A 14,053-nucleotide genomic window follows, 5' to 3' on the forward strand; every position below is an offset into this window, starting at 1 on the left:
GATTGGTTGGGAACTCCTCTGGGAAGGGGTGGGCTGTAGTTGCATTTAGCAGCAGCACCTCATGACACGAGGAATATGGAAGCAAACCTCAGATGGCAGCACACGCCGAGCAGCACAGCGAAAAGGAAAACAAGGAAGGGCTCAAAGAAGATTAAAGGCAGAATGGGAAAAATCCCAGCTGGTAGCACAACAACACAGGATTAAACTTGAGAAAGTGCAGAGCTAATGCAAAGGGAGGGGAGAGGGGATGATGGGGTTGTCCAACCCCAGGTGTCTGGGAGCAGAGAAACGTTTCTGAAGATTGACCCAGTTCAAAGATCAGAGCTTGTTGTCTGATCCCATCACAGATGAGCAGCACAGCGGAAGAGCTTATGATGTGAGCTCTGAAAACAACTTGTGATTATTTTCCTGCTATATTGGTACCTCGAAGATGCTGCTGGAACCTCACCACTACAAAAGGGCTTCATATCAGTACAGCTCCCTCCCTCTTCCCACTTATGTAGACAACCATTGTGGCACAAAGCACTTTTATAAATACATCCATGCGAGGGTAAGGGGTTATGTGGCTTTAAATACACCAGGAAGAGTGGCTAATATCTTTCCATAGACTTAATTAAATCATTAATTAAATCTGTGCCATCTCTGAGTGTCAGCCAGCCCAGAGGGTCCATGGTAACAGAGATAAAGCAGATTCATGTATAAGTTTTACTATAGGTAAAAATAATTGTAACTACTCTGCTCACACATGTCTGTCAAAACTGATTTGCTTCTTCATGAGCTCCATGGGAAACGCTGGACCTGGCCCAGCCATTTGAGCACCCGTGGGGCTTCCTAGACATCCGTGGGTATGCAAACAGGACACAAGACCTGCTGGAGACCTCAGCCTTTCTGGAGTACCAACTCAAGGCCAGGCAGATTGTCCTGCTGTGGCTCTAGACTTGTGTTGAATGTCAGCAAACCTTAGCAGGTCACCCTCAACTTACAAGAAGATACCTGTGTTTAGATGTCTTAATCTGTGAGTTGAAGCTCACCATTGACCTCTCTTTACTTCTGTTCTGCCTCAGACCCTTTCTCTGTCACCAAAATGTGGAAAAGATGGATTTATTAATGATGAGGTGTCCAGAGACTGTTCCATTTGGGCCCATGCACTTATTTCAGGCAAAGCAAAGCCATCCCTGTCCCAGACTTCTCAAGTCTCATCCTCTAGTGAGACTTTTAAAGTAACTTCCAGCATAGGTCTCGTATCCCATACAGGGGTATAAATAAATAGCTCTATCTTCATTTTCCACCCCCTTCCAGACCCCTGAAAAGTGACTCCAGGGGAGAACAAAGGACATATCTGTGCAGAAAAACAGCCCTGAGAGCAAGCTGACTGGAGCCAGGGATGCCACAAAGCCCACATAAGACACTCCCTTATTGCATCTTTTCAGCTTTGACTTCATGATATATTTTTAGCACAGCACAAAGTTTAGCAGTTTCGGAGCAGTCTGTTTAGCAGTGTCAGGAGAAGGTTCCAGCCTTGCCATTCATGACCCAGAAGGCAGATTGGGATGTTTGATTCATCTGGAGGCTGTTTCCCAAGCAGGGTGACTGAGCTGATGGGTCGCATGTGTCTCCCATCATGGGTGGCAGCAAAAGCTCCTGCTCCCCCCGCGGTGACTCACGGACTGACAGACCCTTCTTGAATCATCGAGGCTGGAATTACAGCTGTTCCCCCGTCCCGCTGCCTTCCTCCTTGTCCAATGTGTCACACTAAAGGGTGATCGGCTTACACATGCTCCAGTATAAATTCCTTAAGCTTTGTAATGCTGTGGCTATATATAAAGCTCTGCGTTGGAAACTGAAGTACACAGACAGCTGCAATAGTAGCAAGCATTTCACATTCCCAGTGTGCTGACGGTCTGGAAGCAAGGGAGATCTGTAAACCCTGCTTCGAGTAAGTCTCTTTACCAGGGACTCAGGTATAGATATATTCGTAAATATATATATATATAAAAGAAGGATTGGGAAAAAAAGAAGCAGTTACTCTTCACCATGGGCTTGCCTTTTGATCAAGCGGAAGAACTGCGTCTCTACCAGCAAACTCTCCTCCAGGATGGACTCAAAGACATGTTGGACCACAATAAGTTTCTGGACTGTGTCTTAAAAGTCAAGGGGAAGGAGTTTCCCTGCCATCGACTGGTGCTGGCAGCTTGCAGCCCCTATTTTCGAGCTATGTTCCTCTCGGACATGGAAGAGAGCAAGAAGAGGGAGGTCAGTTTGGAAGATGTTGATCCGGATGTCATGGGCAAGATCCTTCATTATATCTACACCTCTGAGCTGGAGATCACAGAGCAGAATGTGCAGGACATCTTCTCTGTGGCCAACATGTTCCAGATCCCCTCCATCTTCACCGTCTGCGTGTCCTTCTTGCAGAAGCGACTCTGCCTCAGCAACTGCTTGGCTATCTTCAGGCTGGGATTGATGCTGGATTGTGCCCGGCTGGCTGTGGCAGCGCGGGATTTCATTTGCGATCGCTTTGCACTGGTGTCTCGGGATGAGGAGTTCTACCAGCTCTCCCCCGATGAGCTTATTGCGGTCATCTCTAGTGACTCCCTCAATATCGAGAAAGAGGAGACTGTCTTCGAAGTAGTGATGAGGTGGGTGGGGACCAAGGACCATGAGAGCCGGCAGAAGGCCTTGCCTGTCATCTTTGAAAGCATCCGCTTCCGCCTCATGTCCAACGACTACATCAAGGACCACGTGGAGAAGCACGCCATGGTGAAGTCCAGCCCAGAGCTGCTCAAGAAACTGCAGATGGTGAAGGATGCCCAAAATGGTAAATTCACTGTGGTGAAGAAGAAGAAAGTGAAGAAAAGCAGTGAAAAGCAAGTGAAAGACAATGTTGTCAATGGAGCAGTAGATGAGGAGGAAGACACAGAGGAGAATGCTCTTCCAGGGATCTTAAATGACACAATGCGCTTTGGGATGTTCCTCCAGGACCTTATTTTCATGGTGAGTGACAGTGGAGCAGTGGCCTATGATCCCACTGCCAATGAGTGCTATTGTGCCTCCCTGTCTACTCAAATCCCGAAGAACCACATCAGTCTGGTGACCAAAGAGAATCAGATCTTCATTGTTGGAGGACTATACTACAATGAGGACATCAAAGAGGATCCCATGAGTTCCTACTTCTTACAGGTACTAGATTTATCTTTCTTTTGTTTCTGTGACCACTTTGGAGCATCACCAGACTTTAGCTTCCATGTGATGCCAGTAATATTCATTGTTATGTGATGCTGAAATGAAAGTTGTAAATGAAGGTGAAACATCTGAGTTGCTTTACCAGAGATTCTTCTCCCTATATTTTTAAGGCAGATCCCACTGAGGGGGGGCGGTTCTGGTAATTGAGGAAGGAGGCTTGAAGAAGTAGGAATAAGCCTTCTTGATCCAAATCCTGAAGAGGGGACCGCTTTGAGCAATGCATTTGGTCCACCCCGGCTGCCATAGGGCACACTAACTGGAAGGTTAGTGACATCAGGTCTGGGTTCTGCTTTACATCCTTTATGTTCCCTGGTTATGAACCCCCAGAAAAACGCAAGGGTGACTCTGCCAGGTGCCAACAAAGGAACAGCAGCAGCTACAGCCCCAGAGCAAACACCCCAAGGACACAGGGTACATCCCTACCTACCAAGATGTGCCCCATTTCTAGTGCTGTTGTTGCCCCTGGAAGTGTGCTAGTTCCGGCTCAGAGTCTCTGCCCTGGCCATTTCCATCATGTGTGGGGGAAACCACAGTGTGACATCCTTTGGGATACTCCACAAGAAAAGTGGCTGTTCTAACTCAGCAGTGATGAAAGCTGTGACCGGATTGAGCTGTGTGCAGGCAATCTGTGTCCCAGCCTGGGCTGTAACCCAAGAGCACCTTCCCTGTGTACAGCTAACACAAGGCACCTACCCTTCCTGATGACCCTGCAGGAATCCGGTAAATCCTCTGTTCTTCCCCCCATAGCCAGAAATCCTTATATTCTTACCCCATGGCTCACATGTCTTCTGGGAAGAAACAGTAACGTGCCCAGGCAGAAAGGATAAAGTAAGGGTAGTTCCCAAGCTGAGACATGAAGCCTTGATCCCTCCTTTGCCTCATTGAACTGGTAGGGCTGTACATCTGCATCATGTGTGCAGGGACCATGCTTGTCCTCACAAGGACAAGGGTCGGGCTTTGGAGGCTGTGAATCCCACGCGAAGCCCATGAAAGGAGAAGTCAGCAGGAAGAAACCGCAGCTCTAGAAAGCAGGATGGAGGGGGAAAGCAGTGGGAGTGCCAGTGGGAGTGCGCTGTTTGAGATATAGCCATTCGCACTGGACAATGGATGACAACATCAGATGTGGCCAGCACCATCATTTACCTGTGCAGAGCAGGTGGATGGGCTGCTAGGTATTTAGCTGAAACCTGTGTCCAAAGGTCAATGCTCCACCAGTCTGGCTGCTGGTCAGGCCAGGTAATTCCTTGAGCAGCACTGAAGGTCCACCTTGCCCTGGGCTGTTTCAGCATGACTGCATCAGGCAGCTCCAGGGAAGAGATTTTTTTTTTTTCTCATGTGATTGTGCATTTGTGAGACTACATCTGGATGCTGTGTCCAGTCTGGGAGACATTGAGGTACTGGGAGGAGTCTAGCAGAGGCCACCAAGATGATCAGAGCTGGAGAATGGGAGGTACAAGGAGAGACTGAACTGGGTCTGATCAGCCTAGAGGAGGGGAAGGGAAGGTCTCATTGGTGTCTGCAGTTCCCTAATAGGAGGCGACACAGAAGAAGGATCCAGACTCTTCTTGGATTTGCACAAAGCTGGGACAAGAAGCAATGGCCAGGAGTTGCAGTAAAGGAAATTTCAGTTAGCTGTGAGGAAAACCTTCCCAACAGAGGTGGTGGAGTACTGGAGCAGGGGTCCAGAGAGGTCACAAAACATCCATTCTTGGAGACATTTAATATGTGACTGCACAAAGCCCTGGCAACCTGCTCTAACTCTGAAGCTACACCTGCTTGAGCATGGGGGCTGGATGAAAGACCCTTGGAGGTCACTTCAACATTAATTATTCTGTGATTTTAAGCTGCAAACAGCAAGATTTCTATATTCAGCTCCCAATTTGCCACTGACTCAGTAGTAAATGCCTTGGGCATTCCGTGGCCATTTTTAGCTTCTTCCCCACAAGAAGGGGACAGTGGTCCCTTCACGGCTCACTATAGCCCTTGTGCATGGGAGGTGCAGACAAGGCCCAGGACTGGAAGGCGCCATCAGTTTTCAAAGGTGTAATTCATTGTCATCAGTGTCATTACATAGCTTATGGTTTCTGTATGAGTAAGAGTCTTTTGAGCCTTTTCTCATCTGAAACTTCACACAGATTTAGACAGGCAGCTGTAAGATGGACCCTTGAGTCACCATGTCAGTGCAGCAGCATCTTATACCTCTGACTCCATTTCTGGCCTCCCCAGTTCCTTTTGCTGAAGCCGGGAGAGTTAGGTCAGACGTAGTTTAGACTTAAGGACAGGCATCAAAATATAAAAATGCTGACAAATCCTAGAGGCCTTGCAAATTTTGTCAGGAACAAAATGATTCCATTGATATTTCAGGTGGAAAAGGGTATCCTTTTCTTGTCATTTCTAAGCTGAATCCATCAAGAATCAGGAACTATCCTGGTGACTGAGCTGCTCGGGTTTGCACTATAAATAACACATACGTGGACCACAGCTTACAAAGAGACAATAAGCACAGGCATCCATCTGGGGCCGAGTCTTTGGAGGCAACCCAGCAAGATGAAGCTTTTTGGCCCTAGCCCATAGCACACAGTGCTTCAGGCAATGCTGTATCAGAGCTTCGTCTTGCAGAGTCCCACCAAACTGGCTGCAAGACGTCACTTCCTCCTCTGCTACCAAACTACATTAAAAATTTTTGCCCCAGTTTACAGTTTCCATCAAGCCGTTGTGCCCAGAGACACCCCCCCAGCCTCATAATATTTCACATCTTTTTTTCTGGTGGGAGATGAGGCAATGCCTTGATCTACAGATATCCAAGGGTCTGCAAGGATTTGGCCATGTGATTTAGTGGCGCTGTATGGATCAGTTTCCCCAGCTATCAGATGGGCCTGGTACACTTTGGTCAGCAAGAAGAGCTCTGGTCTTTGCCGTACCGTCTCGGTTGTGTACTGCATTGGGTAGATAGATGTTGTATAAATAGCCTTTGTGCAGATGGACACACATACGTTTCATCTCATGAGCTCTCTGAGGTGATACAGGACAACATCAGTATCTTGAGAAACAGAGGAGGAACACGGTAACTGATCATTTGCCAGAAAGAAGAAGAACTGGTGGAGAAAGAAGGGGCTCAGGGTAATGAGCTGTGTAGCCAGCATTGCCGACGGCATGCTGTTACCTGGCAGAGATGGAAAATACCAGGACGAAATACTGTGGTGTGTGCTACTTCTGAAGAAGTTTAGGCAAAATTTCCAAGACTGAAGTGCTTCAGCTCCTTCAGCCCCAGGAACTATCCATTATAGGTCCAACATGGGACTTTCTTATCCGAAGACAACCAAGCTTGTTCCAAGTCAAGGTTTTGGTGCATAGAGCAGAACATGTTCACGCTGGTGCATCTCTGTTCTTATGCCTTGTCATAAAACATATGTCATATGACAGATGACTTGGGTTTGCACTAAGATCTCCCATCCTGCACCAGATGGTGAGGCACAGGCAGAAACCAGCATCGCAGAAAGTGCCTACTGGGGTGACCAAGCTGCACGTGGGAATGGACTTTGCCCTCACCCTCTAGACCCTGGTTTTCGCTAGGCGAATGGACTGGGTGAGCACACACTAACGTCCATGTGTTTCCTTTCAGTATGACCATCTGGATGCAGACTGGCTGGGGATGCCCCCTCTGCCCTCCCCTCGCTGCCTCTTTGGCCTGGGAGAGGCAGAAAACTCTATTTTTGTGGTCGGAGGGAAAGAACTGAAAGAGGGAGAGAAGACCTTGGATTCGGTCCTGTGCTACGACCGGCTGTAAGTGTTCACATCTGAGTGCGGGACGGGAGGTGGTTTACAGGAGAAGGTGAAGCAACTGCCATGCAAAACGACTCCAGCTCTCCAGGGGCTAAAAGGAGACAGAGCTTAAACTCTGCATCTAGATGCTGGGACCACTGGGACTGTCTCAAGCTGTACCCTGGAGCTCTAAGCTGTCTCTTTCCAGCTGCTTCGTTTATTGTAATTGAACCTCCCGGAGATAGAAGATGTAATGGGGATATTATGTTATGGGGGACTGATCTTAGTAGATGCTCATGTGAGACCTGTACAGAGGAGCAAGAGGAGTTTTTCCTTCTGCTCTTGTCCATTGGTTGGAGGTTCAGTGACATTCACCGTGGTCTCACCAGGAGTGGCTTTGAACAGGAAAATTTGTTTTGAAAATACTCAGATGTGGCACTGAATGGCCCATCCTGATTTATATCAGGCTTAATATTTGATTATTTTTGGACAGTGGGCTCTGACCCATGTTAGGCCATGAGCTTAATTAAAAGGCACGATCCTGTTCTGCTCACAGGAGACAGAAACATCCAAAGACTGCTGGTCTCTTCCCCAACGAGGCAGAGCGGTAGGCGTTAACAAGCCTATGCTTGCTCTATATTTAGATGTGTGTGCTTCAAAGTCTGTTTTATAGGCAGAGATTTGAAATCAGTTACATTCTGACAGAATGGGGCATTTATCTGCCCCTGCAGACTCTGGGAAACGATGTGTCTCCCCCACCAAGTGCTCGGGGGGTGATTTGAATACCGATTTGAAGCTGGTAGAGATGTGATCAGCACCACTTATGTTTCTAGCATCATTTAGCTCAAGATTTCAACTGTAATAAACCTGGAGAGGGCAAACTGCTGGTCTATGGGATCAGATCAGAGAGCAACTCAGTTCTTAGGTATAATAAAGTGCATGTCTTGGGGGCTACATCCTACATGTATCAAAGCTGGGGATGAGTCCAAGCTACATGGACATGAACAGACACTTCCTGAGAAACCGGTCAGCCCTATCTGGGTACTAGTTTTGGGTTTCCAAAGCCTTATAGCTACATCTTCTGCTCAGAGCTAGCTCAGAGGCATCAACACAGCCCTGCACTGCAAAATGTGGACACACCCGCTCCCATGGGTCCTTGCTGAGTGCTGGCCAACCAAAGCACCTCAAAGTGGAAAGTAATGGCCAAAAATAAATTTGTCCTCAGGATCTTGCACCCGTAAGTCTCATTGGCTTCAATTTTTTTCCATTATGCAAAAAATCTGTCTCATTTGTGTTCAGCTGGTAATGCTTATAAACGAGGTGATGTCCTGGGAGAAGTGGGGATGTGTATCCACAAAGCCCAAGAGTAGGGGATGCTGCAGAAGATAATTAATATTAGCATAAACTTTCTGCATATTTTATTTCCCCCTTTTATTTAGGATCACAGAATTTACTGGGTGAGCCCCATCTCATTGAAAACCTTGTATTTTTGAGACTGAGTCAGGATTTGTGCTCACCTCTAGGTCTGTAATGTGTCATGTACTCTAGGCCTCACCCAGCAAGCTACAAATCATTTTGCTTCCCATTTTCCTCTGATCCAGGTCCTTCAAGTGGGGTGAAGCCGACTCCCTTCCCTATGCAGTCTATGGCCACGCAGTGGTATCGCACAAGGATCTCATCTATGTCATCGGTGGCAAAGGAAGCGACAAGTAAGTCAAAAAGACAAATTCAGGAAGTCATCCCCCAAACTAGTGGGAGTGCAGAGCATGAGCTGATACCTCCCCAACCTGGATGCTATGTGTTAAGAAGGGTTGAATGGGGTGTGAGACGTGGATCCTTCCCTCTCAGCTCGCCTCTGTGACTGCAGCCCTTCCCCAGCCCTTAGGAGTCCTACAGGAACATCAGGGAGATGGCACTGTCATTTCAGGGGAGGGAACATATCATCCCCTTTGCTCACAATAAATAGAAGTCGCACAGACTGGGAGAGGCACTGAAGAGAAAGGAGTCCCTTCACATTCAGTGTCTCCTGTCTTAGACTTTTTGTGGACCAGCATGGTCCTAGTAGTTAAATCCAGATGGGTATTTGCAATAGGAGTGAAAAACCTCATCAAACCTGACCCCCACCCTGCCCTCCTGCAGGAGACGGGCTCAGAAGAAAAAGCCTCTCTCAGGGAGCATCGCAGCGATTGCTTTGCAAAGCAGAAGTGTGACTGTTTGCAGAGCAAACATGCCATAATCCAGCAAAGACAGGTCCTGCTCTGAAAGGATTATGGTCGGAAAAGTGTGAGCGTGCATACATTCACACATCTTAGGACGTTACTGATGATATTTTTGCAGTGTCAAGTTGGATCAGGAGCACTGAAACACTGTCTGACGGCTGTGTGTGAGGTCCTGAGGGGCAGTTTGCTACGTGGACCCACATCCAGCTGTGTGAGCACAATGCCGAACTTGTAGGACTCCTATCTGGAGCAGACACAGCAGGAGGGGATATGTTATATACACAAATGATGTACCCAGGCATGGGCATCCTTGGATGCACACTCAAGCAAAGGCACTCATGCTGATGTAAAGGAGCAAAATCCTTTCTAGAGACCCCACGTTCTTCCCAGCAGACATCCCTGAACTCCTGCAGCACAAATCTGCCCCTTGGCAGGTGATCAAGGCTCCTTTTCTCTCTCATCTTTCTCTAGGAAGTGCCTGAAGAAGATGTGTATCTATGACCCATCCAAGTTTGAGTGGAAGGAGTTGGCTCCCATGAAAACGTCCCGCTCCTTGTTTGGAGCCACTGTGCACAAGGACAAAATCTACGTGGCAGCTGGCGTGACCGACTCCGGCTTGACCAACTCAGTGGAAGTCTATGACATTGCCACCAACAAGTACGTACCTGAGCATACCTTCGGGGTGTAGTTACACAAGGAGCAGCTACAGGTGTACATTAAGCAACTTCCAGCCATTCTGGAGTTTGCTTGCAAATCCCGATACCAGTTCCTTCCAGTCTGTATTTCTCAGACAGCTGGACATCACCAATGCCACTGCAGTTGGGCTGTGGATCATCTCAGGCTCACCTTCAAAGATGTTTCACCAATGGGTGCAGTCCTTGGGTTCCCTGCAGGGCTGTAGCTTCATCTTGGCAGCTTCACCCAAGGCTCTTTGACTTTGGGTGGGCCTTTGAAGATGCAGTCCAACCACTGGGACCTGCTGGTCTATGCCAGGTGTGCTTCATAGCTCATCTACTCAATGAAAAATGAAGTTGAACTATGATGATGGAAACAGATATTTCTAACAACAGTCAGTGTATGATCCCATCCCACGTAGTCCTACACAAGTTAAACTGTCACTAGTTAATTCAGTTGTTGGTTCCTGACTCGAGGCCAGCCTCAGCATGGGGGTAGGCAGAGTGCCCTAACATGTCCCCTCTCTCGACACGGCAGGTGGGACACCTTCACTGAGTTCCCGCAGGAGCGCAGCTCTGTCAGCCTGGTGAGCTTGGCCGGGGTGCTCTACCTGCTCGGAGGGTTCGCCACGGTGGAGACAGAGTCAGGAGAGCTGGTGCCAACGGAGCTGAACGACGTTTGGAGGTGATGGTCTTACCCGGGGCTGTCCAAGGGAGCATGAGAGAATGTTAGTGAGAGCCACTGAGGGAAAAGATAGTTTCTGTCTTTCTTGATGCCTTCAGTATGAGATGGATGTTGTTACCCAAGCACAAGGCTGCAGGCTCGTTGCAGGGTCTCTGGGTGAGAAGTTTGCCCTGTGCTGTGCTGGAGGGCACATTGGGTGATTCAGCGACCTCTCCCAGCCTCACATAGCAATGTACCAGGGAAAAATCTACTCCTTTAGCTTTGTTGTTGCATTGACGTTTTGCCGGGAGCTGGTTCCAGACCTCCCCTTTGGCGTGAAGCAGAATTTGTGCAATGCATGCTCTCCCTGGGAAAAGCCAGTGCTTGAGCTGGAAATCAGCTAAGTCTCACATGTGAGCGGAGAATCGGGCAGAAAGCACTTTCTGAGGGCTGCTAATATAACGTTAGCTGCTCCTGTCCTTCACGTCTGCGGCTCTAGAGCACCCTCAGCAGGCATCTGCTGGCCTTCATCATGGATGTTCAGTCTTGGTGCCATCAGCCTGCTTCCCAATGGAAAAATACACCCTCCCCTGCGAGACCACATGCTGATAGCCATGTGCCCTAGCCTGGCACTGCAAATCAAAGCTGGAAGTCCCCATGCAGCTTCCACAGATATCTTGTGGCCGAATAATGTCTGTGGGACATCACACAATGTGTCAAGGGCTCCCACCACTATGGAGCGCAGCTGAAGGGAGAGGAGTCGCCTTCCTCACTGTAACTGTCTGTCTCTCCCCAGATATGATGAAGAGCAGAAGAAGTGGGAAGGGGTCCTCCGGGAGATCCAGTACGCCTCTGGTGCCACTTTCCTTCCCGTGCGCCTCAACGTTTTGCGCCTAACGAAGATGTAGTGGGGTGTGATTTATTTTCTTTCCATGGGGATCTGGGGCAAGGAGGGATGGGGAGAGGTGATGCCACGCGCAGAGATGTGGCATCTCGATACTGTGTAGGACATTGCATCTGTGATTGGTACCTTTCTACTTCGTCAAATGAGAGAGGGGAAAATTATCTTGAAGCCCTATGGGAACTTGAAGATGCTTACAAGATAACAAGAGAATGGATTGGGAGCCTGCAAGGAGCTGGGGTAGACTAAGCATGGAGCAATGAGTTGTTCCAGTCTCAGTAGGTGGGACAAAAAGATCGTACAATTGTTTCGCTTCTTCCTCCATGTTTTTTTTCCATCTTCTCCACTGCTGTTGAATCTCTCTAGCCAACAGTGGAGGCAGCAAGTGGATCCCAAGGGACTAAGCTGACATTCCCCAGGAAAGATAGCTGTGAGCATGGTGCTAGAGCCCACCTTGGAGAGGAAAAGGAAGGGTCAAAGTCAAGTGGTAGAGGAGAGACCTGGGGGGACCCTGATGAGTTCCTGAGTGATGAGGGTTGTGGGGCTGAGACAATTAAAAGAAAAGAGCATGGTCAGCAGAAATGCTTTGGAAGTTGCAATGAAAAGAAAATAGTCTTAGTTCTTTGCCTCCACCTTGACTTTGGACTGAAGAGAGGCCAGGAGCTAAGGTCTGCAGGAGGGGAAGAGTCATGCAAGTAATAGGATAGGAAAGGTGCAAGAGATGGGCAGGGGAGGCCATGTGCACTCATCTCTGGCCTGTCAATCACAGATCACAGTGTCCTCACCTTTGGTTGGACAAGTGCTGTTTTTCAGGGAAAGGTTTTATATTTATGCTGTTTCTCTTATTTTTAATGTTCTGACCTTTTTTTTTTTTTTTAAAGAGTATTCTAGTTTGCTAAATACATGGAGATCTCAGATGTGTCTGGCTCAAAGAGCGCTTCCTACTGAGGAAAAATGCACATTTTTTTTTAATGTTATCCATAATGATATTTTGATAGAAACATGACTGTACTGGCAGCAGGACAAAGATCTGCTAGAGCAAAAATCTCCTGATGACCACACCATCTGACTGGTGGTTTATTTAAAAATAAATTAGGCTATTTCAAAAGAAATCCCTTGTGTTTGTGTGTTGATAGAGCTGTAACTGAATGTCCGCAGCAATCAAACAGAAGGACCAAGCAAAACTTGTAATGAACACACAGAGCAAACCAGCCCCATGGAGAGCCCTAGCAGAGCCCCACCTTTTATTCTCCTTATTTTCCCTCATTTGGGAGCTGAAACATTAGCATTTATATCCTTACAGCCATTCTCCATAGATATGAGGACTAGAAGCTTACCTAGGACTAGAATGGCTGGATGCCTACATGATCTCATACCATGAGCAAGGGGTGATAATAATAAAAAAGAACAAATACAAACCTTGCAAAATAATAACTTCAAAGTGGCATGAAAATTATAGTATCAAAAATCATATCTGGCTGCTTCGTCTAACTCAGAATGCAGTCCCGGAGAAACTAAAACATGTTTGGAAGGAAAGGCAATTTGTCATGAATAAAGGAACCAGAGTCTTGTCCTGGTTTCATTTTTAAAGATTTAAAAAGTTACAGGATAATCTCCTTAGAGGACAATCACACCAGAACAGTAATGAAATATTTTCACCGAAAAAAAAATAAATCCAAGGTGACTGGCTGTCACAAGACAGCTTTTAAAAAAAAAAAAAAAAAAAAAGGCAACAAAAACCTTTGAAACAATCAAATGTGTGAAAAATGCACCGCAAAAGAAAAAAATCACCTTCTACCAGGGTCTGCAGAAATTCCTTTGGATGAGTCCCAAGATAACTGAAGATGAATCTAGCAAATATAGACTAGCTTGTGGCAGAAAACAAAAATGAAGAAGAAAAATAATCCATGCATAGGGTAACAATTTTTTAAAAGTCATTTATTGCGGTGGCAGGATACCACCTCCTGCCTGGGACTGGACACCAACACTTTTGCTTCAGCTCTTCTTGTCCAACACAGATGGAAGGCTGTTGATACTTGGTCCTAAGAGAGGGTTAATCCCCATCCACCCACTGCCACATTGCTTGGCTCTCCTGGGCCGTCTGAAGTCAACGGGGAATGTTGCTGAGCCTTGATGAGTTGTTATGGAGTGGTCGCTTGAAAACAGCTTGAGAAGTGGCGATTAAAACTGGTCCCCATCCTTGGTCACTCACCTCACAACTGTCCATCGGGAATACAGTTAATGGGAGCTTAGTGCTCCCGTGTGGTTCACATCTGTGGGAGAGGCCACTGCTAGCACAGGGCAAGAAACCATAAAAGGAAAAACAGCTGTTGTATAAAAGGACTCAGAAAAGCTTGAAATATCCCATTGCTTGAACAACGAGGGCCAAATCTCAGTGTCTGCAAGCCAGAGTTGGCCCAAGGAAGGCAGCAAAGTTGTACATCGCCAAGTGAGAGTCTGGCCCAGAGATGTTCACCACCACCTCACCAAGAGGCTGCTTCAGTCCAAAGGCAATCACAGGTAAGAAATACCAGCATGAATACTCAGAGGAGCATCACCCCTTGCTGCTGTCCAGCATTTACCCTAGCTC

The 14,053-nt window shown here is 47.5% G+C and overlaps 1 protein-coding gene across 1 annotated transcript; it reads left to right on the forward strand.

The window, feature by feature from the left end:
- Nucleotides 1-1,842: 1,842 nt before the first annotated feature.
- KLHL40 (kelch like family member 40) lies at nucleotides 1,843-12,575 on the forward strand. Its single transcript, XM_074845676.1, has 6 exons — nucleotides 1,843-3,180; nucleotides 6,866-7,026; nucleotides 8,607-8,714; nucleotides 9,696-9,881; nucleotides 10,437-10,583; nucleotides 11,359-12,575. The coding sequence occupies exons 1-6, from the start codon at nucleotides 2,035-2,037 to the stop codon at nucleotides 11,468-11,470; spliced, it is 1,860 nt and encodes a 619-aa protein (XP_074701777.1). The 5' UTR covers nucleotides 1,843-2,034; the 3' UTR covers nucleotides 11,471-12,575.
- The last annotated feature ends 1,478 nt before the right edge of the window (nucleotides 12,576-14,053 follow it).

This window comes from Strix aluco, chromosome 1, assembly GCF_031877795.1.
Source record: "Strix aluco isolate bStrAlu1 chromosome 1, bStrAlu1.hap1, whole genome shotgun sequence".
NCBI lineage: Eukaryota > Metazoa > Chordata > Aves > Strigiformes > Strigidae > Strix > Strix aluco.